This window comes from Eschrichtius robustus, chromosome 16 (genome assembly GCF_028021215.1).
Source record: "Eschrichtius robustus isolate mEscRob2 chromosome 16, mEscRob2.pri, whole genome shotgun sequence".
NCBI lineage: Eukaryota > Metazoa > Chordata > Mammalia > Artiodactyla > Eschrichtiidae > Eschrichtius > Eschrichtius robustus.
The window spans coordinates 77,330,707-77,356,262 of NC_090839.1; the positions used below are offsets into that span (position 1 = coordinate 77,330,707).

Here is a 25,556-nt window from a genome sequence, read left to right on the forward strand (position 1 = left end):
AATGGAAAGTTTACTTAAAATGAGTGTGTCTTGGTTGATTTTGTTTGAGGCTGTGTTTGTCAGCAGATGCCACCTTCTAAATTTCTGTTGTTATGTGTGCGTGTGTTTCAAGGGTGTGGCTATTATGTCTGTGTGTTTTGGTGTTATTATGTTCAGAGGGGTTAAGGTATAGGAAGGTGGTTATGACAGCATTTCTGGATCCAAACTGCTGGGGTAAAATCCCAGCTCTTCTTGTCCAGTGACCTTGGACAAGTCACTTATTTCTAATTCCTCGGCTATAACATGGGAGTGAGTTAATACATGTATAACTTAGAACAGTGCCTTGCACATAGTAAATACCCAACAACAGTCTCTGTTAAAAAAATGTGTGATGGTGACTTCCCTGGTGGCGGAGTGGTTAAGAATCTGCCTGCCAATGCAGGGGACACGGGTTTGAGCCCTGGTCCGGGAAGCTCCCACATGCCGCGGAGCAACTAATACCATGCGCCACAACTACTGAGCCTGCGTTCTAGAGCCCACGTGCCGCAACTACTGAAGCCCGCGCGCCTAGAGCCTGTGCTCCGCAGCAAGAGAAGCCACCGCAATGAGAAGCCCGCGCACCGCAACGAAGAGTAGCCCCCGCTCGCCGCAACTAGAGAAAGCCCATGCACAGCAACGAAGACCCAATGCAGCCCCCCCCGCAAAAAAAAGTGTGTGATGGCCCCACCTGCTGTGCCCTCTGCCAGTTCATCTCTTTCTTCCTTTATTCTGGCAGTTGTCTGCACATGGCAATGTACTCACAGACACACAGGTCTCCTTCCCAGTTTCTTCATTCACAAACCCCATAACAAGCTGTTGTCTATCGTTTCCCCATCAGACTGTGAGCTCCTCAGGGGGCTAGAGACCAAGAATGGATCATCTCTGGGTCCCAGAGCCAAGGAGAGTGTGGGTGCTTGGGAACCATTTGTGGGGATAAGTAAGTGTGTACAGACCGTTCAGCATTTGTCTGCATCAGGTTAGTGGGTTGACGCGTGGGTATGACTCCCTGTACCTGTCTCTTAAGCTTGTTCCTGTGTGAGAACCCTTCAGTAGATGCGGGTGTGTCAGAAGAGTTCTCTTACTGGGTCTGGTAAGGTGAGGTGAGGTGGCCCCCTAGTAGGTGTGACTGTGAAAGCAAGGGCAGAAGCCATCTGAGATAGGCCGGGAGGTGTATGTCCGGGCAGGTGTGGCCTAAGCCTGAGGGCCCCCACCTTGGCCTCTCACGCACCCCGCTCTCCCCTCCCCCAGCTAAGAGGAAGGGCAGCACATTCCTGTCCTGCCAGCTGCTCCCTCTCCACCACCCACCCCTCCCCAGCTTTCTCCGAAAAGCAGCCCGGGCGCCAAGCCTTCCCCCAGGTCGGAGCCTGAGCCTTCTCCTCCCATCTGACTCTGGGCTGTCTCCCAGGCCCCGGCAACCCAAGCCTGCAGGTCCCGAGTCCACCCTGCAGACAACCTGCCGCCTCCTTCCCGACTAGGCCGTGCATGCAGGGAGCTGAGCTCAGGGCCAAGGAATCCTGCCTGGGGCAGCGGAGGTGGGGTGGGAGGTGGGGTGGAAGGGGGTGGTAGATTGTTGGGGTCTGAGCCCTGATTGGCTACGGCCGGGCCACGCCCCTACCCTTTTCCCCTTTCTCCCCTTCTCGGTAGGGGGGCGTGGAGGCAACCGGGATCTGTCTGGGGCCAGCATGAGCCGGAGGGAGGGAAGTCTGGGTAAGGGGCTGAAGGGCCGGATCCCGAGCGCCGAGGGGAGCAGGGGTCAGAAGGGCTGGAAGCTGGGGTCTGGGCCCCTGCCACCCCTAGGTCCGGGAAGGGAGCGGCCTGAGCTGGGGAGAGCAGGGCCCCGGTGTCAGGTAACGAGCGGGTGAGTTGTGCGTGAGCTGTGGGAAGGGGCAAGCGCCGGAGTTTAGAGGAGGCCTGGGGCTGTGCCTTCAGGGACTTGGGCTCAGGAGGTAGATTACCGGTTCGAGTACACCCTAGGGGAGAATTGGGGTCGTGGCTGGGGCAGGACGCCGGGACCCTATCTGAGTACCGGGAAAGAATCAGAGCTGGGAGCCAGAGCGAGGGGTAAAGTTAGGGGCGGAAGTCTTTGGGCCACAGGGGCTGGTAAGTGACGACAGGAGACGAAAGTCGAGGCTGTTAAGGATAGGGACCCGCGGGGCAAACTCTAGCGAGGGGCGGGGCGGGAGTTGCCGGGCTAGGACTACATTCCCCAGCATGCCCTGGGCACGCGCGCTAGGCGTCTCGGGAAATGTATTCTTCCTCCTGGGGCACCACCCTCTAACTTGTGCTGGTTAAGGCCGGTTGCTGATTCATTGAAACTGTACGGTGCCCAGCCCACGGTTTTGCACAGAAGGACCATCAGGGAAGAAATGGCACTTCAGTATCCCAATCTGTAGAATGGACTTAAAGGCTTGTTTCAGTTTTAAGTTCTGTGCTTCGATGATGCTGAATTCCACCAACAATCACTGAGGTACAGAGATAAGTGAGCCCTTCCCTCAAAGGGCTCCCAGGCTGAGGCAGATTCTCACAGATAAAAGAGACATTAAAAGAACCGCCTTGGAAGTATGAACAAATGGCCTTAAGTAGAAGGAAGAAGTTAATTTAAAGGAGGAGTGAATCTGGAGGCTGCACTGAGGAGGCAGTATTTGAATTTGGCTTTAATAGGATTTCAACCATGATTTGGGGACAGGGAACACATTTCAGGGAGAACAACCGTTTGGCAAATGTCTGGTGCCCTATTTTCCCTCAGTTGGAATGGGACAGAGCCTGCCTGGCTTAAAAGGTGGAGAATTCAGAGTGGAGCTTCCGGGTTCAGGAAGAGCCAGCCTGGAAGAAGTGGTCAAGAAGAAAGGGGTTGGGGTGCCCTCATTCCTCCCCCCCTTTTCCCACCAGAGGACCCCCAGGCTGACTCCTCAATCTCACCCCTTCCCCACTTGGAGTCCAAGATCCAACAGACACACAGCCTTGCCCGCCTCCTCACCAAATATGCTGAGCAGCTGCTCCAGGAATATGTGAGTGGGGTTCAGGGTGTGGGTACCAGGGGCCTGGGGAATGGGGAAGTACATACAGATCAAGGGGTCCTTGACCACCCATTTTCTCAATCTCACTTCACAGTTGCAGAAATTGGGGCTCCCAAGAGGGGTCAGTAACGGGCCCCCGGCCACACAGCAAATTGGAGGAGGACCCTGTCTGTGCCCTAAATGCCCCTCCATTAGCCTCAGCATGGAGGCTCCCTCCTTGGTACTTTAAGACAGAAGCAACCTGAGAGAGTGAAGAGAACTCTGGGCTGGGAGTCTGGAAACCTATGTTCTTAGGCTCTGTGTGATCTTGTCATCTCACCTCCATGAGCTTGGGACTCCCCAGGTGTAAAAGGAGGCAGTTAAGGGAGTTCCTTGGAGGTCCAGTGATTAGGATTTGGGCACTTTCACTGCCAGAGCCTGCGTTCAATCCCTGGTCGGGGAACTAAGATCCCGGCAGGGCCAAAAAAAAAAAAGAAAAAAAAAAAGGAGGCAGTTGAATAAGATGAGCTGTGAACTCTTCTACCTGTGTTATGCAGAGAAGCCAAGAAGGGGTTTCAATCTAGGGGTAAAAATGCCATCCCAAGAGGACACTTTTACAGAGGAGAAGGATCTGCCAAAATCTTTGGTTGGCCAGAGGACACTGACAAAGGAACCTAGATAGTTCCCCAAATTACTCTGGTGTAGTGGAGGGAGGGTATAGTTTTGAATCAGATAGACTGTAGCCCTGCCAACTTGTTGTGACCATGGGCAGTACTGAGAACATTAAATATAATAATTTAATAATTATGACAGCAATAGTACGATAATAAAGCTAGCTTTGTAGTCCTACCAACTTTGGTTCAAATTCCAGCTTCTGCCCCTTCCTAGATGGATGACCTAGGATAAGTCAGTCCCAATATCCTCATTTACAAGACCATGATCATCATCATCACACCCATTTTTTGGAAGATTAGGAATAGTGTGTTTAAAGCAGCACAGTGCCTGAACCAGAAGCAAAATGTTAGGAAAGGATAAATGGTGTTGTTATAGCATCTTTACAAATTACAAATCACCTTTATCTTTTCATTTGTTCATTCACATGACAGTTATTCATTGAGCCCCTGGTTGTGTGTCAAGCAGGTGCAGAAGTGGGGAAGAATGGGGGGGAGGGAGTGAAACAAACTCGGTCCCTGCACTATCTTCTGTAATTCTCAAGAGGTCCGTGGTAGGAAGGCAGGACAGGGAACTGTTCCCCCATCTTACAGAGGAGACCACTGAGGCTCAGAGAAGGAAACGGTTTTGCACCAAACGGCACAGCTAGTAAGTGGTGGAGACAGGATTTGAAGCTGGGTCTGTAAGATAGCATTAAGAAAAGAGCTAACATTTTTTGTGCCCTTCCAATGAGTCAGGACCTGCCTTAAGCATCTTAACAGCCTCATAACTACCTTATGAAGTTGATATGGTTATTATCTCCATTGAGGAAATGAGGAAACAAAGCAGTGGTGTAAAGCACACGGTGGTTTTTGTTGTTTTGTATTATCTCAAACACAGCCTCTCTGTTGGCAGGAGTGTGTCATTTACGAGATGGGGACACTGACGACCCAGGAGAGGGGTGGAGGGCTGAGTTCCGGGTGGAGGAGCCGCCCTGACTGCCGCGTCTCCGCAGGTGCAGCACCAGGGAGACCCCTTCGGGCTGCCTGGCTTCTCGCCCCCGCGGCTGCCGGTGGCCGATCTGAGCGCCCCGGCCCCGGGCCACGCGGGCCTGCCGGTGCCCGAGCGCCTGCGGCTGGACGAGGCAGCGCTGGCCGCGCTGCCACCGCTGCTGGACGTCGTGCGCCGCCGCCAGGCCGAGCTGAACCCGCGCGCGCTGCGCCTGCTGCGGCGCCTGGAGGACGCGGCGCGCCAGGCGCGGGCCCTGGGCGCCGCCGTGGAGGCCGTGCTGGCCGCGCTGGGTGCCGAGACCCGCGGGCCCCAACCGGAGCCTGCCGCCGCCGCCGTCGCCGCGGCCACTGCCACCGCGGGCGTCTTCCCGGCCAAGGTGCTGGGGCTCCGCGTGTGCGGCCTCTACCGCGAGTGGGTGAGCCGCACAGAGGCCGACCTAGGCCAGCTGGCGCCCGGGGGCCCGGCCTGAGAGCGGGGCGCGCGCCGCAGCTCGCGGTCCCCTCCTGGGCCGTCTCCGCCTCTCCATCCCTCTCCATCTCCAGCAGCGTCTCTGTGTTCTCCGACCGTCTCCATCTCTCTATTTGCTTTGTACGCTCTCGATCTCTTTTTCTCCCTGGGGCCTTCGTGTCTCCGTCTGTGACTTCCCATGTCTATCACTTCCTTGCTTTCCCCCTCTTTTTCTCCATCGCTTGGGCCTGCCTTGCTGGGGATCTCTGTCTCCGCTTCTCCCCATCTCTTGCCTCCTCTTGGCCCCATGTGAGCATGTGTACATCTGCACCTCATCTCAAGGAGGGGACACCTGGCACTCTGTTTCCCTCTGTCCTTCTCTTTCTCCTTTCCTGGCTAGGGACATGTCTGCTGACCCTGTGGTGGGTGGGCTCCTCCAGACAAATTTCAGCCACCTTCCCCCAGGGTCACTCCACCTGCTGCTCTCCCCCTCCCCGCTCCCACCCTTTGCGGCCCTGCCCCCTCTGCCTTTGATGTCCTTTCCCTTCTTCCCCTCCCTCTGCCCTATCCCTGTACCTTCCCTTCCCCCCAAGTTAGGTCTACTGGAGAGAAAAAAAAAATCACCCCTTAAAAAGAGTTTTATTTACGAGAATAAATTAATTTTTTGTAAATAAAATGTTTAAAAATAAAAAGAACATTAAAGTTACCAGTATATATAGTTGTTGAAAATGGGGAGACACCTTTAAGGAGAATAAGGTCCTTGGGTTACAAACTGGTTCCCCCAGACATCCGCAAAAGCCACAGTATAAATAGGAGATTCATGAGAGCCCCAGGCCAGGGATGCCATTTCTCAGCCCAGAACAGGAAGTGGATGTGTTCTGAGCAGGAAACAGATGTGACACGAGTCCTGAGTTTTTCAAGAATCGGATGTCCACTGAATAGGAAGTGAAGCCCCTTAAGATGGGAAGTTGGAACAGTGGCCAGAGTCGGAGAGGTAGACTAGGGGATGAAATGAGCTCCAGCAAGAAGGGAGGCCTAGTTGCTCAGAAAGTCCATATCTTCATACAGGAAGTGAGGTAGACGGAGACAAGAAGGCAGCCCCTGGACCTCCCCAAAATTACAGGAGGGAGAAGGTCTCAGGGAGAGCCCAGGAAGGAGACCAACTGTACTGCCCCGTAGAATGGGAAGTGAAGCCACTTCAAAGAGATACTTTTTTCCACCCAGGAAGTGGGCAACCAGTACCACTGGACTGGTAATCCATAAAATGATATCCATAGAGTCCCACCCAGATCTGGAAGGGAGGCCATAGGACCTAGGCAGTCGCCCAGGCAGTGGCGACTTGAGGCCTGGTTACCAGGAAATTTTCCCAAATACATGGTACACAAGCCCTGTCTCCTAGACAAGATGTGTCTCCTTTCTAGCCAAGAAGCAAGGCAGAAAAGAGTCCGTTGTGAAAGGGGAAGTGTTGCAGCCTCTGACGGGAAGTCCCACCTCCTCTACCCAGGGTATTTGGCCTTGAGCAGAGCCAAGTCCCTCACAGCTCGGTCAGTCCAATGTCCATATTCCCGGGTTACTACATAACCTCGACATTTCCTCTCGAAGGCCGAGGCCCCGAAGGGGACAAGCCCAAGAGTGTCCTCTTCTGGGGGGATAGGCAGGCCCAGGGCAGTCATGATGGCAGCCATGTTGCCCAGCAGGCCTTGGGCCCTGAGTCTTGCAGCCCCGAGCTGAGCCAGAAGGATGGGACTGCCAGGGTTCAGGTCACTCTGGTCATCCCCCACGAGCTGGAGGTGCTGGGTCAAGGCCAGGAAGGCCCCCTGGGCACAGCTCAGACGCTCCCTGTCGTTCAGCGCATGCCAGGTCTTGAAGGAGACTGTGGCAGGAGGCAGGCTGCTGAGCTGGAGCTCTGGGGCTGAGAAGCCAGGATCACTAAAGGGGCTGCCTTGGCACTGGAGCTGCATGAGGGACAGAGACGGGAGTGAGGAGACCAAAAGGCTGCCCTGGGTCTCCCCTGACTTCACATCTGCCTTCCATGAGACTGGCATCTTCCCAGGGGGAGTCGCCATTCCCTGCCTCTCAGGGAGTTGGTGAAATGTTCTAGCACAGAGCCTGGGCTCTGTTAGGTTCCAATTTGGCCTCCTCCGCGTACAAGTTGTGCAACTTTGAATCACAGCTTCAGTAATTCCCATGTGACACTATTATGGTGAAGATAAGTAATATATTGGGCTGGCCAGAAAGTTAGTTTGGTTAATGAATACGTTGTTCAATAAAGTTCTTGGTGAAAATGAAAGAGGTGTCTTTTATTTTTACTTAAAACTGAATGAACTAGTTGGCCAACGCAATGTATAAAGCACTTAGCACAGCACCTGGCATACAATAAGGGCATTAATATCATTCACGAACTATATATTTATATAAGTATCATGAACACTATGACTATGTTACTTATTGCAATATTTTCAATATAAATATATTATTGACAATGTATAATAGTTACAGCCCTATTTCCTTTTTATTCACAGCATTTAGTGGTTTATGTTTGTTCATTTTATTATAATCATTAATAAAAAATTATTAATATTATTAAATTTAGTTGAGTGCCTTCTCCATTAAAGTTCTCGCCTCCACAAACCTAGGCCCACAGAATTTTAATGCACACTGATAAATGCCCTAATTGATAGATCACCTGGTCCTACATCCCCGTCTTACAAGTGGGGAAACTGAGGCTCAGGGTGCCCAAAGCTACCCAGGGTTTGGTGACAGATATGAGATTAGAAACTAGATTAAGTAACTTCACATGGACCTAGAATATAGCACAGCGGAAGAGTCACAAACCCCAGGGCCTCCAGGGGCCAGGCAGATCATGTCACTTGGGGAAGAGGGCAGGACTAAGATGGGGGTGGGGGTGGCAGGAGGCCAATAGGATCCCTGTGCCTGTTATTGCCAGGCACTCGTACTCAGAATCTGAACAAGCATTGGATGGCCTAAACAAAACATCTGTGGGTCAGACCCAATCAGGAGGCTGCCAGTTTGAACTTCTAGACAGTTTTGTGACCTCAGGCAAATTATTCCCCCTCTCTAAAACTCAGTATTCCTTATCTGTAAAATGGGTTGTAAATCCACCTCTCAGAACTATTTGAGGAGTCAGTAAGATAATGAGGCTAGGGACTTCCCTGGTGGTGCAGTGGTTGAGAATCCGCCTGCCAGTGCCAGGGCCATGGGTTCAAGCCCTGGTCCGGGAAGATCCCACATGCCGTGGAGCAACTAAGCCCATGCACCACAACTACTGAGCCCGCGTGCCACAACTACTGAAGCCCATGCGCCTAAAGCCCATGCTCCGCAGCAAGAGAAGCCACCACAATGAGAAGCCTGTGCACTGCAACGAAGAGTAGCCCCCGCTCGCTGCAACTAGAGAAAGCCCGCGCACAGCAACGAAGACCCAATGCAGCCAAAAATAAATAAATAAATAAATAAATGAATTAAAAGAAAAGATAATAAGGCTAGAGTTCCCAGCATGGCTTAGGCTCAAGAAAGCACGGGGCAGGCTTCCCTGGTGATGTAGTGGTTAAGAATCCGCCTGCCAATGCAGGGGACACGAGTTCGAGCCCTGGTCCAGGAAGATCTCACATGCCACGGAGCAACTAAGCCTGTGAGCCACAGCTACTGAGCCTGAGCTCTAGAGCCTGTACTCTGCAACAAGAGAAGCCACCGCAATGAGAAGCCCGTGCACCGCAACAAAGAGCAGCCCCAACTTGCCACAACTAGAGAAAGCCCGTGCACAGCAACGAAGACCCAATGCAGCCAAAAATAAATAAATAAATAAATAAATAAATAAATAAATAAATTTATCAAAAAAAAAGAAAAAAGAAAAGAAAGCACGGGGCATGAGGTAGTTGTGGAAAGAATCATGATCCCCTAAAGCCTTTCCCTCTATGTGCTTCCTTTGAATCTTCTAACAGTCCTGAGAGGTCAGCCAAGGCAGGAGCACCAGCCCATTTGGCGGATGAGGAAGCTGAGACTGGGAGAGAAGGAATGACTTGCCCAAGGTCAGCCAGCCATCAGTGACAATGTTCCCCGGGGGTATGTCTCTAGATGGCAGAGTCCCTATACCCTTGGACCCATGGAGGAGCCTTCTTCTGGCCTTGCTCTGCTTCCCCTACCCAGGGCTGGGCCAGGAGGGTGGCGCCCTTCTCCCCTCATTCCCTGCTCATGCCGTATCACTCACATAAGTCTGCAGCAGTGTTGAAGTATTCTTCTGCATGTAGAGTGCCAGGCTGTAGGCTTGACTGATGGGCTCAGCTGGGGAGATGGGGGCCCCCAGACCGAGGGGTGGCAGCAGCAGGGTCAGCAGGCAGAGGGGGGCTGGCAGGAGAAATCAGAGGTCAGTACCAAGTCCCCGGCCTCGCCTGCCAATTCATTCATTCGTCATAACAACTCCTCAAATGGGTACAGCCCTTGTGGCCTGCAATGATCTTGTGTATCCAAGTCAGGGCAGAACCATCCTTTAAGCCCATTATTTCCAGCCCAAAATATTCCCCTGAACTCCAGACTCATGTATTCAACTTCCTGCTTGACATTTTCCCTTGGATATTAATAAGCTTCTCAAAGTCAAAATATCCAATGCTCAAAAAAAAATATATCCAATGCTCAGCTCAAGATGCCCTCTTCCCCTTCCTCTCCCAGTCTTCCCCACTCAAGGAAGAGCACATCCATTCTCCCGGGTGCTCAGGTCAAAACCATGGGGTCCTTTTAGACGCCTCATTCTCTCCTTCTCTTATGTTCAACCCACAGTAAATCCTGTTGGCTCTGTCCTTAAAAGGTGGCCGAGAGGTCTGTTGTTTTTTTTTTTCCGGCCGCACTGTGCAGCCTGCGGGATCTCAGTTTCCCGACCAGGGATTGAACCTGGGCTATGGCAGTGAAAGCCTGAAATCCTAACCACTAGGCCACCAGGGAACTCCCTCGGTCTGTCTGTGTTGCTTGATCTGAGCACTTATGACAAGGATACCTTGACTTTGTGAAAATTCATTGAGCTATATACTTAGGACTTTTGCACATTTCCCTGTACGTATTCGTTATTTTCAATAAAAAAAGTTTTAAAAGATGAAAAGAAGTATCTAGAATCGAACTACCTCTCTCTCTGCTGGTGTCTCTGTCTCCACCCTTGCCTCTCTCCGCCACCCCGCAACTCTCCAAGTCCAGCTAGATCCCTCCTCTGCCCAAACCTTCCCGTGGCTCCCACCTAACACAGTGAAAGCCAGAGTCCTCCGTGTGGGCTACAAGGCCTGGCCCCTCTTTTCTGCAGCACCCCCGTGCAGGCTTTGCCTTGCTGGGTCCTGCCATGACCACCCCACAAACCTACCCAAGGCTGCTCCTTCTGGTCCTTCAGGCCTCAACTCAAAAACCCCTCCGTCTCCCTGATGTGTAGTCTTCAGAGACTTCTGCTGTTTACAGATCCCTCATTTATTTATTTGTCTACTTGCTTGTTGCTGTCTCTCCCCCTAGAATGTTGGCTCCAGGAAAGAAGAAACCTCACCTGCTTCATTCACTGCTGGTTCCCCAGCACCTAGCGCAGAGCTTGATAAATATATATATATTTTTAAATAAACTTATTCATTTTATTTATTTTTCTTTGGCTGTGTTGGATCTTCATTGCTACGCGTGGGCTTTTTCTCTAGTTGCGGAGAGTGGGGGGCTACTCTTCGTTGCGGTGTGCAGGCTTCTCATTGTGGTGGCTTCTCTTGTTGGGGAGCATGGGCTCTAGGCGTGTGGGCTTCAGTATTTGTGGCACGCGGGCTCAGTAGTTGTGGCTCGCGGGCTCTAGAGCGCAGGCTCAGTAGCTGTGGTGCACGGGCTCAGTTGCTCCACGGCATGTGGGATCTTCCTGGACCAGGGCTCGAACCCGTGTCCCCTGCATTGGCAGGCAGATTCTTAACCACTGTGACACCAAGGAAGCCCCCATAAATATTTTTTAAATGAATGGATGCTGCCGTGAACATCATTATCCCAGCCTCTTTGGGAACTGCTAGAAGTGGAAATATCTGGATTGGAGGGTGTATTTATTTTAAATTTGAGTAAATGCTGCCAAATTGGCTTCTCAAGGGTCGGGCCAGTTGTTCCCACCAACAGTGTGAGGATCAGAGAAGAGGGCAATTCCCTAAGGTCACCAGCTATGATGGGGACGAGAGACAAACCAGGGTGGCCTCCTTGGCTTCCCTGTCTACATTCCTGAATTCCCAGAAATTCAGAACTTAAGGGAAGGCTTGAAGGTGAAGACCCATTCATTCATTCATTCATTCAACAAACTTTTTGTCTGTTTCTTTACTGCTATGTCCCCAAATGCTTAGAATACTGCCTAGTGCCTAACAGGCGCTTGGTAAATATTTCTTGAGTGAATGAATGAATGAATGACGAATGAAGTCCTCTGTGTTTAAGGATTTGGAGGTTCGCAGCAGATGTAAAATAGCCAGGCACCTGAGACAGATGGGCCAGAGGGCCGGGCGGTACCCCCTCCCGTCCTGGTCTCGGGACCTCGGTGCCCTCCCTCACTCACGCGGCGGATGATAGCTCATGCTCTCTCCTTGGCTCCTTCCTCTCTGCAGTCTCCGGGTGGTTCTGGGGCATCTTTCCTCCCGCCCTTCAGGTGGCTTTATACCTGGGGCTGAGCCCTAGGGCTGCCCACGAGGGAGGGAAGGAGTCACACCCTCAGAGTGGGAGGGCAGGTGCAGAAGCCCCGGGGGCAGGGAATAGGTAGGGAAGGGGACACTGAGGTGGCACCCTCGTTCCCTACAGCCCCCAAACTCGACCTTAAACCCCGGTTGCTGGGAGAAAGGGGGCCAGTCGGGGAGGGGATTATCGGGGGACAAAGGGGCCTCCCTGCTTCCTGCTGCTCTGCACGTCCAGGGATCCAGTTTCCCGTGAGGAGGAGGCCCCCTGCTCCGCCCCATGGGGACCCAGGCATTGGGCCCTGGCTCCTGAGGAGTTTGGAAAAGGGACAGGAGGTTGACATGTCAGCAACAGCACCCACACCCAGGTGCACCCTTAGACACAGGAGCATGTGCACATCTACACATGGGTTGGCAAGTGGGCACACACCAGACATGTGCACACACTTTCATACGTTTATTCAGTCAAGGATGTATTGACCCCAACTGTGTGCTTGTCCCTGTTCCAGATGCTGGGATAGAGCAGGGAGCAAGTCAGACACAAATCCCTTCCCTCATGGAGCTGACACTCTAGTGGACATGCCTACACCCATGTTGTACCTCACACCCTGCCTGGGAGAGCCAAACACAGGACTGCGCATGCGTCCACACAGATGCCTATGAACACACAACCATACCCGGAGGCCCCACCAGAGGCACATGCTTGGAGCAGACACATATACACATGGCGTGTACACACACCATGGCCACGCATGTGCACACATACACACGTGTGCAGCTGGAGGTCAGGAATCCTGAGATTTAGCCATGTCTCAGCCTCTGCTATCCTGGGAGATCTTGGGTCAGTGGCTGCCCTCTGCCCAGGTAAAGCACACAGGGACACACAGACATATACCTGAGGCCCTCCCCTCCCCCACCCCACCCACGCCTGGGGAAGCCTTGTGGCAGAGGGGGAGGGCAGAGAGACAGGTCCGGGGTTCTGGTCCTTCTCCAGAGCTTTCCCAGTCTCTCCATAAAGGAGATTCACTTCTCAGCCCCTGTCTACCAGCCGAGTCAGAAAATGGTGGGTCAGACCCCCACCCTGCTTCCATCCAGTTTCAGGGCTGAAATACTGCTCTACCTTTCTCCCCCATTGGGGCTGGTGTGGAGGGAGAAGGTCCATATGCTTCCTGCTAAGGCAGGAGCTACATCTGTTCATTCATTCACCCGTGTATACATTCAGTCAGCAGTTATCGATGGAGCCCCTGCTATGTGCTGGCACCGGGGTGAATAATAAGGGGCACACAGTCCAGTGGTCCCCTGACAATAAACATGTGAACTCATAAAAAAACAAAATTTCCTAAAGCTACAAGGTGCTGAGAGGAAGCCAAAACAGGTTGACGTGATTAGCTGGGGGTAGAGGAGACTTAGATAAGGAGCCTGAGGCCCAGAGAGGGGCAGCTACTTACCTGGAGTCACACAGCAAGGCCAGGACAGATTCTAGACACCTGCCCCCCAGCTTGGGACTGGATCTGGGGTATCCCCGATCGGAACTGTGAGCTGAAGGAGGGAAGAGGTTGAGGGAAAGATGGGCTCTGAGGTGGGGGATCCTAAATTGTGTCTCTGAGCTTGTGGGCTGCCAAGGCTGCCAGGCAGGGCCTGTATTGGGCAGGCGGTGATGTCAGGGGATTAGACTAGGCCCATTGAGTGGGTGCAGTGAGGCGTGGGCCAGGCCAGGTAGTGGAGGAAGAGGAGGAGGAAGAAAGAGGAGGAGGAGGAGGAGGAGGAGGGCAGGAGGGGAGGAGGGGAAGAGGGAGGCAGACACCCGATCTGGTGCTATGCACAGGTGGGCAGTGTACGTGGGGCCGAACCTCACCCTAGAGGGCAGGCTCACCCTCACCCAACCCCCCCACCTCCTATTCCTCTTGGGGACTTCACGTTCTCTCTCTGGACACCCAGGGCACCCAGGTGCCCTTCACAGCTGGAGGAATTGGCCCCCATCCCAGGCCCAGCTCCATTTGTCCAAGGCATTTGTCTTGGCAGATGTCATTAGCTCTGCCACCCTGTCCTGCCCCACCTCCCAGCCCAAGTGTCTCCATCTCTGTTTTGGTCTCGCCAGAAGCTGTTGCCTGGGAAATCCTAGCAAATTTAAGAGTCAGCAGACTTGGGTGCAAATCCTCCCTTTGTCCTTCGCTAGCTTGGGCGAGTTACTTAACCTCACTGAGCTTCAGTTTGTTTCCTCATCTGGAAACTGGAAAAATCATTCCCACCTCCCAGGCTCTCACTGACTCCACCCACCAAGTGCCTTGACCCCTGCAATGAGGCCCCTCCCAGTCCCCTCAAGGGTTACCCCAATGGTACCTAATGCCTCCAACCAATGGCAAAAGCCTCAATGCCCCACCATCCCATGCTTAGAGCCCAGTCCCCACCAGCCACACTAATGCTCCCAAGAGATCTGTCCCTTCCATCTGCCAGGACACTCAAGCATGACCCCAATGTCATCCAGCAGGTCCCATAGTGAGGCCCATTCAGAACACACGAACATGAACTCCAAGCCAGATCCTCACCCAGACCCCAATATTAAGCCCAACCCCATTCCCACCCCTGACTGCAAATCTTCACCCCCTACATCTCCAGGCAAAGAGAGAAGCAAGTGCAAAGGCGCTGAGGCTGGGAACATGCCTGGCAGGTTTCAGAAACAAACATGGCTAGTAGACAGAGCAAAGAGATTGGTTGTTGTTGAGGCATGAAACGATGGGGAAGAGCAAGGGTCGCCTTGTCCCGCCCTGCCACCCCCATACCTTTCCTTGACTCTCCAGTGCCCTCAGGATGAAGTCCCAGCTCTGCAGCCTGGCCTTCAAGGCCGTTGATCCCCCAGTCCCTGTGCAGACTTGCACCTCACTTCTTGCTTTTCCCCACTTTCTATGCCAGCCGCGTGTCCTACTTCTCACGCCTGCTCAGCACCAGCCCCTCCTGTCATTCCCCCTGTGTAGAAAGTACTCCTTCTTCACCTGACACAATCCTTCTCATATTTTAACCTTCAACTTGGGTTTCACCTCCTCTGGGAAGCTTTCGCCGTCTCCTCTGCCCCTTCAGAGCTCCCACTGACCGCAAGCTCCCCCCCGTCCACTTACTGACCATCCTGCATTGTCATTCTCAGTCTCCTCATTTCTCTCTCCACATGACAGGAGGTGGGGTCATCTCCACAGCCCCAGCACCAGGCCACCCACAAGGAAGACACCTCCGAGAGTGATGGGTGAAGGAAGGCAGTAGCATACTGGTTCCAGCTGGGGGCTCTGCAAAGCCAGGCCAAGGAGTCTGATCTGCACCTGATCTCTGGGAATGCCACGTCAGTGCCTTGTCTTGATGGGGTGGTGGGCCAGCTGGGCAGTCGAGGGCACATGGTCCCAACGCAGGGACCATCAGGACGAGCAGCACAGCCTACTCCATTCATTGATTCCATGAGCCTTGCGGTACTGTTCCAGAGACTGGGATGGGAATGCACAAGACCGAGGGGCATCCTGCCCTCCTGGAATGTACAGCCTTGCAGCTCAGTTGTCTTCATCATCATCACTAACATTTCTTGAGCACTGACTAAGGGCCTGGTGATGTTGTAAGCTTTTTCTGTATAATAATTCTTTCCTTTATAAAACCCCATGGAATGGATAGTACTGTTTCCCCATTTCACAGATGAGGAAATTGAGGCACAGTAAGGTTAAGTGATTAGCTCAGGGTCACACAGCTAGTAGGACGCATGGCTAGGGTTTGAACACAGGCTCCAGAACCCAGTCTATGAACCCTTTCCACAGCCTTTGTCCCCCTGGGTTCCCCTCAGGAAACTGACGAGGTGCTGTCATCCCCATTTTGCAGATGAAATTCAGGGAAAAGACAAGAATCATATTTTTTAGCCTCTATTATGTTACCAGTCACTTTATAAATAGACATTATCTCATTTAATCTTTGTAATGACCCTGGGAAGTAAGTTTTATGGTTATTATTCCCACTTTTACAGATGAGGTTCAGAGAGGTTCTTGTCAAGATCACACAGAACGGGGACTTCCCTGGTGGTCCAGTGGTTAAGAATCCGCCTTCCAATGCAGGGGACTCAGGTTCGATCCCTGGTCAGGGAACTAAGATCCCACGTGCTGGGGCAACTAAGCCCGTGTGCCGCAACTACTGAGCACTCGCGCTCTAGAGCCCGTGCACCACAACTAAGACCCGAGGGGACTGGCCCCAATGTCTGAGCTGGTTCTTATCATCCCATAGCCCAGTATCTGCACCACCATCTGTCCGCATTCAGAGGACACATGGTTGGACACCATGGTGACCAAATGGGAGGCACAGAGCCAGCAGTGCTTTGTGTCTATGTCGTAACCTAGTCTCCTCTTGGTCCTTGGCACCTTCTGGAATCCACCCACGCTTTGCCTCTGCTTCCTGAGCATCCCTGGGCCTGATGAGGAGGCCCAGAGGAAGAGGAAGAGCACAGATGGGAGATTGAGGTGTTGGCTTTAAAATTGGGAGAAAGTGGGAGTCCCCTGGTGGCCTAGTGGTTGGGATTCTGGGCTTTCATTACTGTGGCCTGGTTCAATCCCTGTCCCTGGTCAGGGAACTGAGATCCCTCAAGCCCTGCGGCACAGCGTGAAATGAAATGAAATGAAAGTGAAAAAGAGCCAGCAAGGCTGTCCTCCATTCACAGTCACATACTGAATTCCCATTGTGTAACCCAAACTTCCCGAAGAAGTGACATATGAACAGACTCTAATCAGATGAGTAGACCCTACCAAATAGCAAAAACAACCCTAAAACTACACTAAACACTGCATGCCAGAGATGCAGAACTGGACAAGTAGGTCAATGGAAAAGAATAGAAAGACTAGGAGTAGACCCATGTATACATAGGAATTTTGGATGTGATAAAAGGAACACTTCATATGAGGGAGGATAAGGATAAACTATTAAGATAAAAGAGGGAATTCCCTGGTGGTCCAGTGGTTAGGACTCAGTGCTTTCACTGCCGAGCCCAGGTTCCATCCCTGGTCGGGGAACTAAGATCCTGCAAGTCACATGGCACAGCCAATAATAATAATAATAATAAAAGATATTGGAGCCATTGGAAAACTATATGGAAAAGTTTAAATTAGATCATGCAGTGAACGCAGCTGGTGTTCCACCCAAATCCCCTTTACTGGCAGTGTACCCATCTCCAGCTGGTGAGAGTATTGGCTGCGAATGACTCACAGCTGCCTCCTTCTCCCTGGGATGGAGGCACCCACATGACAGCAATGGAAGCACGGTGGTGGACACACTGCCATTTGCTGCACTATCCAGAAGCTGATGGCCTCTTAGGATGATGAAACCACTTCTGGAAGGCCCAGCTGAGATGCCAGCGTGGAGAGGATACAGTACCATCCTTTGGAATAAGGTGTACACCTTAAAACAATGGCTATTTTATGGTGCTGTGACCCAGAACATAGGTACATGAACCTGGGAATTAAGGAGTAGAAGAAAGAGTGGCCCCACTTAGTATTGCTCCCAGTGACCTCCTTGGGGAATTTGTGCTTGCAACCCCCCAACTTTAGGCCCTGTGGGTCTAGAGATCCTAATTTCCAGATTGGGGATGGACATTTCTACCAGGGGACATGGCAAGAGTCCCATTAAATTTTGAGCTACACCCAACCCCTGGTCACTTTGGTCTCCTTCTGCCAATAGACCAGCAGGCAAAGAAAGGACATGCTTACGGGCAGGGGTAATAGACCATGGTCATCACCAGGAAGCAGGACCACCGCTGTGTAATGGGGGTGACAGAAATATGTTTAGCATTCAGGTGATCCATTGAGACATCTCCAGATCTCCATGCTGAGTTTTATTTGTAAGTGGGCAAGTACCATCACCATGGGCTCATAGGGCATGCTAACTAGGGACTCAGACCCTTCAGGGGTGAGGGCCAGGGTCAACCCACCAGGCAAACTGTCAAAACCAGCAGAAATACTAGCTGAAGCCAGAAGCAGAAGGGAAGGGGAGGGCTAGAATGAGTGGATGGCAGAGGAAAGAGGTGATAAACATCAGTTAAGTCTCAGGAGCTAATCCTCCTTTTCTAAGTTTACCCAGAAATTATGATCAATCAGAATCCTGGGGAAGCTGCACGTGGATGGAGAGAACTTAATGGGAGAAGCAAGTAGATTTGAACAGTGCAAAGGTGAACTGTAGTGCACACTGTTGGTGCCCCACCCAGGTCCCTTTACCAACTGTACACCCATCCCCCCGCCTGCCCCACCTCCGGAGAATTGCCCAGCACCTCTCCTCCTGGAAAAACTTGGCCAGTGACAGACTAGCACCAGATTGATAAAAAGGTAGATCCCTTGCCTCCAGGTGAAACTAACTTGGTGATACAATTTGGGCTCCAGAACTTTCTCTATCCAAAGCTAGTCACCAGGTGAGACCACATTCTTGCTCAGCTTTTCGTCACTGCCCTGTTCTGATGACCCCATTCTCCTTCTGAGAATACTTCCCCAGTCACTTGGTCAAGAATTTCCATCTTGGACTACATTAAACTCAAAGGCTTCTACACAGCAAGAAAACAATTAACAAAATGAAAAGACAACCTATAGAATGGGAGAACAATTTTGCAAACCATATTCCAATAAGTGTTGGTGTTTTTTTTCTGGCTGCACAAGGTCTTAGTTGGGCACATGGGATCTTTAGTTGTGGCATGTGGACTTCTTAGTTGTGGCATGCATGCAGGATCTAGTACCCCAACCAGGGATCAAACCTGGGCCCCCTGCATTGGGAGCGCAGAGTCTTACCCACTAAACCACCAGGGAAGTCCCTCAATAAGGGGTTAATATCCAAAATATATAAAGAGCTGTCAGCTTAATAACAAAAAAACTAAAAGACAAGAACCAAACAAACAACAATGAAAATAAAGAAAAAAAGATAACAAAAAAGGAAAAAAATAACAAAACCCCAAAAATTCCAATTAAAAAGTGGACAGAGGAACTGAACAGACATTATTCCAAAGAGGACATCAGGACATCAAAATGGCCAACAGGCACATGAAAAGATGCTTAACATCACTAATCATCAGGGAAATGCAAATCAAAACCACAAGGTGAGCTACCACCTCACACCTGTTAGAAAGTCTATCATGAAGAAGATAAGAGACAACAGGTTCTGGCGAGAATGTGGTGAAAAGTAAACCCTTATACATTGTTTGTGGGAGTGTAAATAAGTCCAACTACTATGGAAAACAATATGGAGGTTCCTCAAAAAATAAGTAGATAAAAATAATAATAAATAATAAAAAATAATAAAAAGTAGATCTACCTTACCATCCAGCAATTCCACTTCTGGGTGTATACCCAAAGGAAATAAATATAGGATTTCAACGAGATATATGCGCTTCCATGTTTATCACAACATTATTCACAATAGCCAAGATATGGAAACAACCCAAGAGCCCATCAATAGATGTAGTACATATACAGAATGAAATATTATTCAGTGGTGAGAAAGGAGGATATGGATGAACCTTAAGCACATATGTTAAGTGAGATAAGTCAGACAGAGAAAGACAAGGACTGTATGATGTCTCTTATATGTGTAATTTACGAAAGTTAAACCTGTAAAAAACCAGAGAATAAAATGGTCTTTACCAGAGGATGGGGCGGAGGGGATAAGAGTGACCGTGTTTAAAGGTACAAACTTGTAATGAGTAGTAAATAAGTCACAGAGATCTAATGCACAGTATAATGAATATAGACAATAATATTTTACTATAATTATATAATGTGATAGATATCACTACATTGACAATCATATTACAATATAAAATGTGTCAAAGTAAGTATACATTAAACTTATACAATGTTACACATCAAATTTATTGAGTTAAAAAAAAAAAGAATCCCCATCTTGGGCTCTGTTTCTCAGGAATCTGACCCAAGGCAGATCCCTTTCTAACACCATTAAAAAAAATAAATTACCATATCACTATATAGCACAGGGAACTATATTCAATATGTTATAATAACTATAATGGAAAAGAATCTGAAGAAAATATATGTATAACTGAATCACTTTGCTGTACAACTGAAACTAACACAATGTTGTAAATCAACTATATTTCAATAAAAAATAAATAAATTATAGATTAAGGACAAATGTGAAAGAGATCTCTAAACTTACTAAACAAAAATATAGGAAAATACTTTAAAAGCTGGGGCTAAGAGAAAGTCTTCTAAAGAAAGTCACAAAACAAAACATACATTAAGTGAAAAGTAAAATGTTGATAAATATAAGTACATCTCTAGTTGTTTTTTTTTTTACCGTAAGTGTACCCAAATATTGCTCTTGGTTACTCACGTGCACTCTCTCACAATACAGACCACGAATATGTCATGCTTCCACTGATATTTCATTAGTATCATGATGATTTTAAAATATGTGCCCACATTTTTTGATGTGCCTCCCTTCAAAGGGAGCAGGCTGATTCCCCTTCCCTTGAATGCAGGCTGGTTCTAGTGACTTGCTAGTAACAACTAGAATGTGACAGAAGTGATCTTGTGTGACTTCTGAGGCTAGGGCATAAGAAGTGTCTCTCTGGACACTTGCCCTTGGAACCTAGGTACCATGTTGTGAGGAAGCCCAGGTGACATAAAAGACCGTGTGGTAGGTGTTCTGGCTGTCAGCCCCAAGCTCAGCCCTCATCCATAGTCACACATATGAGTGAATGAGCGTTCAGATGATTCCAAGTCCCTCCAACCCCGGCCCCAGCTTTCAAGTCTTATAGTTGACACCCCCAAACATGGTAGAGCAGAGGCAAGCCATCCCTACTGATGCCTGACTGAATTCCTGATACACAGAAACCATGAGAGATCATAAATGACTGTTATTGTTTTAAGCCACTAAATTTAGGAAGCAATAGATAAACTAACACAGGGGCCATGTGAAATATATGGCACAAAAATGAAGAGCAATTGAATTACATAGACTCAGTAACAATTTGCAGAAAGAATCCAGACAGTTTGCAGCACAGAGTGAGATAAAAGGGCGTTTAACATTTCAGACTCCTTAGAATTTCTTAAGTCTTCAACATTTCATATGCAGTTGAGCTGACTGTCCCATAAACATCGTTTGTTGTCTTAGATGTATGAAAATTGTCACGCAGAAGAAACTTCTGTTTGGCAAACTGAAAAACCAAGTTGGTGCTCCCGTTCAAGGACTTGAGGTGTACGTGCTTCTCAGTAACATTGAATGTGTGTGAGGGTACGTGTGGGTCCATCCCTAGGCCCAATTCCCCCTCACTCCACCTACAGCCTACTCACTCCCTTTCTCTCTCACAAAAGAGAGAGAGAATCCATGAATCAAGAGAGTGGGAGGGACTTCCCTGGTGGTCCAGTGGGTAAGACGCCACGCTCTCAGTGCAGGGGGCCCGGGTTTGATCCCTGGTTGGGGAACTAGATCCTGCATGCATGCTGCAACTAAGAGTTCCCATGCCACAACTAAGAAAAAAAAAATCCCACAGGCCACAATGAAGATTCCACGGACTGCAACTAAGACTGGCGCAGGGCTTCCCTGGTGGCGCAGTGGTTAAGAATCCACCTGCCAATGCAGAGGACACGGGTTTGAGCCCTGGTCCGGGCAGATCCCACATGCCGCAGAGCAACTAAGCCTCTGCGCCGCAACTACTGAGCCTTCGCTCTAGAGCCCGTGAGCCACAACTACTGAGCCCGTGTGCCACAACTACTGAAGTCCGAGCTCATACTCCGCAACAAGAGAAACCGCTACAATGAGAAGCCCGCGCACCACAACAAAGGGTAACCCCCGCTCGCCGCAACTAGAGAAAGCCCACGCGCAGCAACGAAGACCCAACACGGCCAAAAATAAATAAATAAAATAAATAAAAATTTTAAAGAAGCTTATGTATTAAAAAAAAAAAAGACCTGGGCAGCCTAAATAAATAAATACATAAATATTAAAAAAAAAAAAGAGAGTAGGAAAGGGAGCAGCTAGGCACAACATCCTACAAAGTAAATGCTATGAGAATCATACCTTACAGATGAGAAAACTGTGGTTCAGAGAGGTGAGGTCACACAGTGCCCCACAGCTAGATGTAAGGCCAAGTCTCCAAACTGAGTCTATGTGTTTCTAGACTTCAGTGGAAAAAAAAATCCCCTGGGATACTCTTACAAATACAGATTCCTGGTCCCCACCCAGACGTTCAATAGATCCCAAGGAGCCCGGGCATTTGCATTTTTAGTATGGGGGCCACCCGCACCCCATCTCCAAGGGGATTCTGGGTCCTGCTTTGAGGGACACTGAATAATACACACACCTCTGTCTTCTATACAGAACGAACCCTGGTGAGAGAGATACACAAGAGGTCAGGGGACTGTTGTAGATTAAGAGATTCTGGAGCCAAAACAACAGGATTAGTTATCATTGCTGTGTAACAACTTACACCCCAAACTAGCAGTTTAAGATAACAACGTTTATGATTTCAGTTTCTGTGGGTCAGGGGTCTGGGTTGAGAGGCTCTCACAGGCTGCAATCAAGGTCAGGGCTGCAGTCATCTCAAGGGGCAGGAGAATCTGCTTCCAAGTTCACTCACGTGGCATTGGCAGGATTCAGTTCCCTGAGGATTGTTGGTCTCAGGGCCTCGTCCTTCCCTCCCCTGGCTGTTAGCTGGAGGCTGTTCTCAGTTCCTTGCCATGTTTTTTTTTTTTTTTTTTGGCCCCGTGGCTTGTGGGATCTTAGTTCCCCGACCAGGGATGGAACCCAGGCCCCAGCAGTGAAAGCACCAAGTCCTAACCACTGGACCACCAGGGAATTCCCAGTTCCTGGCCATGTGGATCTCTCCATGGGGCAGTTCACAACGTGGCATCTTGCTTTATTAACGAAGCTGAGAAGATCCAGAGAGAGGGCTCAGAAGATGGAAGTGACAGTCTTTCATAGCCTATCTTGGAAATGACATCCCATCACTTTTACTGATTCTGTTCATTATAGAAGCAAGTCACTAGGTCCAGACTACACCAAGGGGAGGGGAATACTAGGAGGCAGGGATCATTTGGAGCCATGTCAGAAGCTGCCTACTTCAACAACCAAATGTGATGTGTGGACATGGGTTGGGTTCTGATTTCAATAAACCAACTGTAGAGACATTTATGAGATAATCCAGGAAATTTGAACATGGACTATGTATTGGATGATACTAAGGAATTACCATTATTTATTTAGATGTGACAAATACCTGTGGTTATGTTTTAAAAAAACATTCCTTATATCTTAGATAAAGCCTAAAGAATATTACAAATGAAATGTTATGGACTTCTTTGGTGGCGCAGTGGTTAAGAATCCGCCTGCCAAAAACAAATACTGTATGCTAACACATATATATGGAATTAAAAAAAAAAAAAAAAAGGTTCTGAAGAACTTAGGGGCAGGACAGGAATAAAGACGCAGAAGTAGAGAATGGACTTGAGGACACGGGGAGGGGGAAGGGTAAGCTGGGACGAAGTGAGAGAGTGGCATGGACATATATACACTACCAAATGTAAAATAGATAGCTAGTGGGAAGCAGCCGCATAACACAGGGAGATCAGCTTGGTGCTTTGTGACCACCTAGAGGGGTGGGAGAGGGAGGGTGGGAGGGAGACGCAAGAGGGAGGAGATATGAGGATAGATGTATATGTGTAGCTGATTCACTTTGTTATAAAGCAGAAACAAACACACCATTGTAAAGCAATTATACTCCAATAAAGATGTTAAAAAAAAAAAGAATCTGCCTGCCAATGCAGGGGACACGGGTTCGAGCCCTGGTCCGGGAAGATACAACATGCCGCGGAGCAACTAAGCCCGTACGCCACAACTACTGAGCCTGCGCTCTAGAGCTCATGAGCCACAACTACTGAGCCCACATGCCACAACTACTGAAGCCCGCGCGCCTAGAGCCTGTGCTCTGCAACAAGAGAAGCCACCACAATGAGAAGCCTGCGCACCGCAACAAAGAGTAGCTCCCGCTCGTCGCAACTAGAGAAAGCCGGCGCGCAGCAACAAAGACCCAAAGCGGCCAAAAATAAATAAATTAATTAATTAATTAATTTTAAAAAAAGAAATGTTATGAAGTCTGGGATTTGTTTTAAAATAATATAATGGGGGAGGGGAAGATGGGAGGAATGGAGGTATAGGTGAAACTAGATTTGTCACGTGTAACAAATGTTGGAAGTGTGTTATGTTTAGAAGGATATGAGGGTTCATTATACTTTTCTAGTTTTATATGTGTTTGAAATTTTCCGTAATAGTTAAAAGAGCAAACTGAAGCTAAAAAATCATACATTGAAAGTTGAGGGACTTCCCTGGTGGTCCAGTGGGTAAGACTCCGTGCTCCCAACACAGGGGGCCCGGGTTCGATCCTGGTGGGGGAACTAGATCCCGCATGCATGCCGCACCTAAGGAATCCGCGTGTTGAAACTAAGACCTGGTTCAGCCTAAATAAATAAATAAATATTTAAAAAAAGAAAGTTAAAAGAATATACAAATTCTAAAGTTGTTGCAGATTGACTGTATTATAATGATTAGAAAAGACAATAACAAGAGGGAAAAAAACCATTTCAGATGGGGAAAGAGAACCATAAATATGAAAAAGAAAGAAAAGGAAGGAAGGCAGGGAGGGAGGATAGAATCAAGCATGGGAGACAGCTGACCCCTGACTCTCGTTTAATCAAAGCAAGTGGAATTCAGGTCAATCTAGTGGAAGAGAGAGCTTTGGGCAGCAGAAATCTAAGCCCTCAGGGGTTCCTAATATCTGTGTAGGACTGGCTGGAATTTAGGGCCTGGCCTGCGCCTAGAGGGGTGGTGAAGCTGGACCCATTTCAGAAAGGGAATGAAGGCAGGAGGCCTAGTAGCAGCTGGTGGAAGTATTACATGAGGATTCAGGTCTCTCCACGGAGCTTTGGAAGAATGCAGTATTGTGCAGGAGGCCACAGCCTTACAGATCCTAGATTATGAGGAGACTAAATCTCAAACCCTCATCTCTAAATGAACAAAGGCCTGAGGCTCCCTCCTCATTCTGGATTAGATCAGGGATTTTGCATCATAGCTGCCTAGCATGGGGCATGGCACACAAGCGGTGCTTAATACCCATTTATTCCATCTAGTGGTAGTGGGCCTCAACCAAGCAGATGTGCATATCAGAATTTTCCAGAAAGCTTTTAGCATCATTTTTTAATAATTGTGTGCAATTTTTTGCAAAGGTAGTGCAGTCATTTGTCTGGTTCAATATTCAAAAGGGCCAAAAAGGCATCTGTTCAGTGAAAGGGTTTCCTCCCACCTCTGTTCCCCAGCCTCCCAGTTCCCCTCCCTGGAGGGAACCATGGATACTTGCTTCTTCTGAATACTTTCAGGACATTTTATGTATATGTCATGAAATATGTATGTTTGGCGTTTGCTTTTTTTTTTTTAAATTATTTATTTATTTATTTTATTTTTGGCTGTGTTGGGTCTTCGTCTCTGTGCGAGGGCCTCCTCCAGCCGCGGCAAGCGGGGGCCACTCCTCATCGCGGTGCGCGGGCCTCTCACCGTCGCGGTCCCTCCCGTTGCGGAGCACAGGCTCCAGACGCGCAGGCTCAGCAATTGTGGCCCACGGGCCCAGTCGCTCCAGACGCGCAGGCTCAGCAATTGTGGCCCACGGGCCCAGTCGCTCCGCGGCATGTGGGATCCTCCCAGACCAGGGCCCGAACCCGTGTCCCCTGCACCGGCAGGCGGACTCTCAACCACTGCGCCACCAGGGAAGCCC

General features: G+C 49.6%; 2 protein-coding genes across 2 annotated transcripts; one reads left to right on the top strand and one right to left on the bottom strand.

Annotated features, from left to right (window-relative positions):
• The first annotated feature begins 1,664 nt into the window (after positions 1–1,664).
• Positions 1,665–6,174, top strand: CTF1 (cardiotrophin 1). Its single transcript, XM_068523916.1, has 3 exons — positions 1,665–1,725; positions 2,908–3,026; positions 4,681–6,174. Exons 1-3 carry the CDS (start codon positions 1,701–1,703, stop codon positions 5,143–5,145), a joined length of 609 nt encoding a protein of 202 aa, XP_068380017.1. The 5' UTR covers positions 1,665–1,700; the 3' UTR covers positions 5,146–6,174.
• Positions 6,175–6,551: 377 nt separating this feature from the next.
• Positions 6,552–9,498, bottom strand: LOC137749710 (cardiotrophin-2; the record flags this gene model as incomplete). The annotated part of the gene is made up of 2 exons (XM_068523918.1): positions 6,552–7,078; positions 9,349–9,498. Coding segments are annotated over 2 exons (609 nt in total), but the record flags the coding sequence as incomplete, so codon positions are not given.
• Between the last annotated feature and the right edge of the window lie 16,058 nt (positions 9,499–25,556).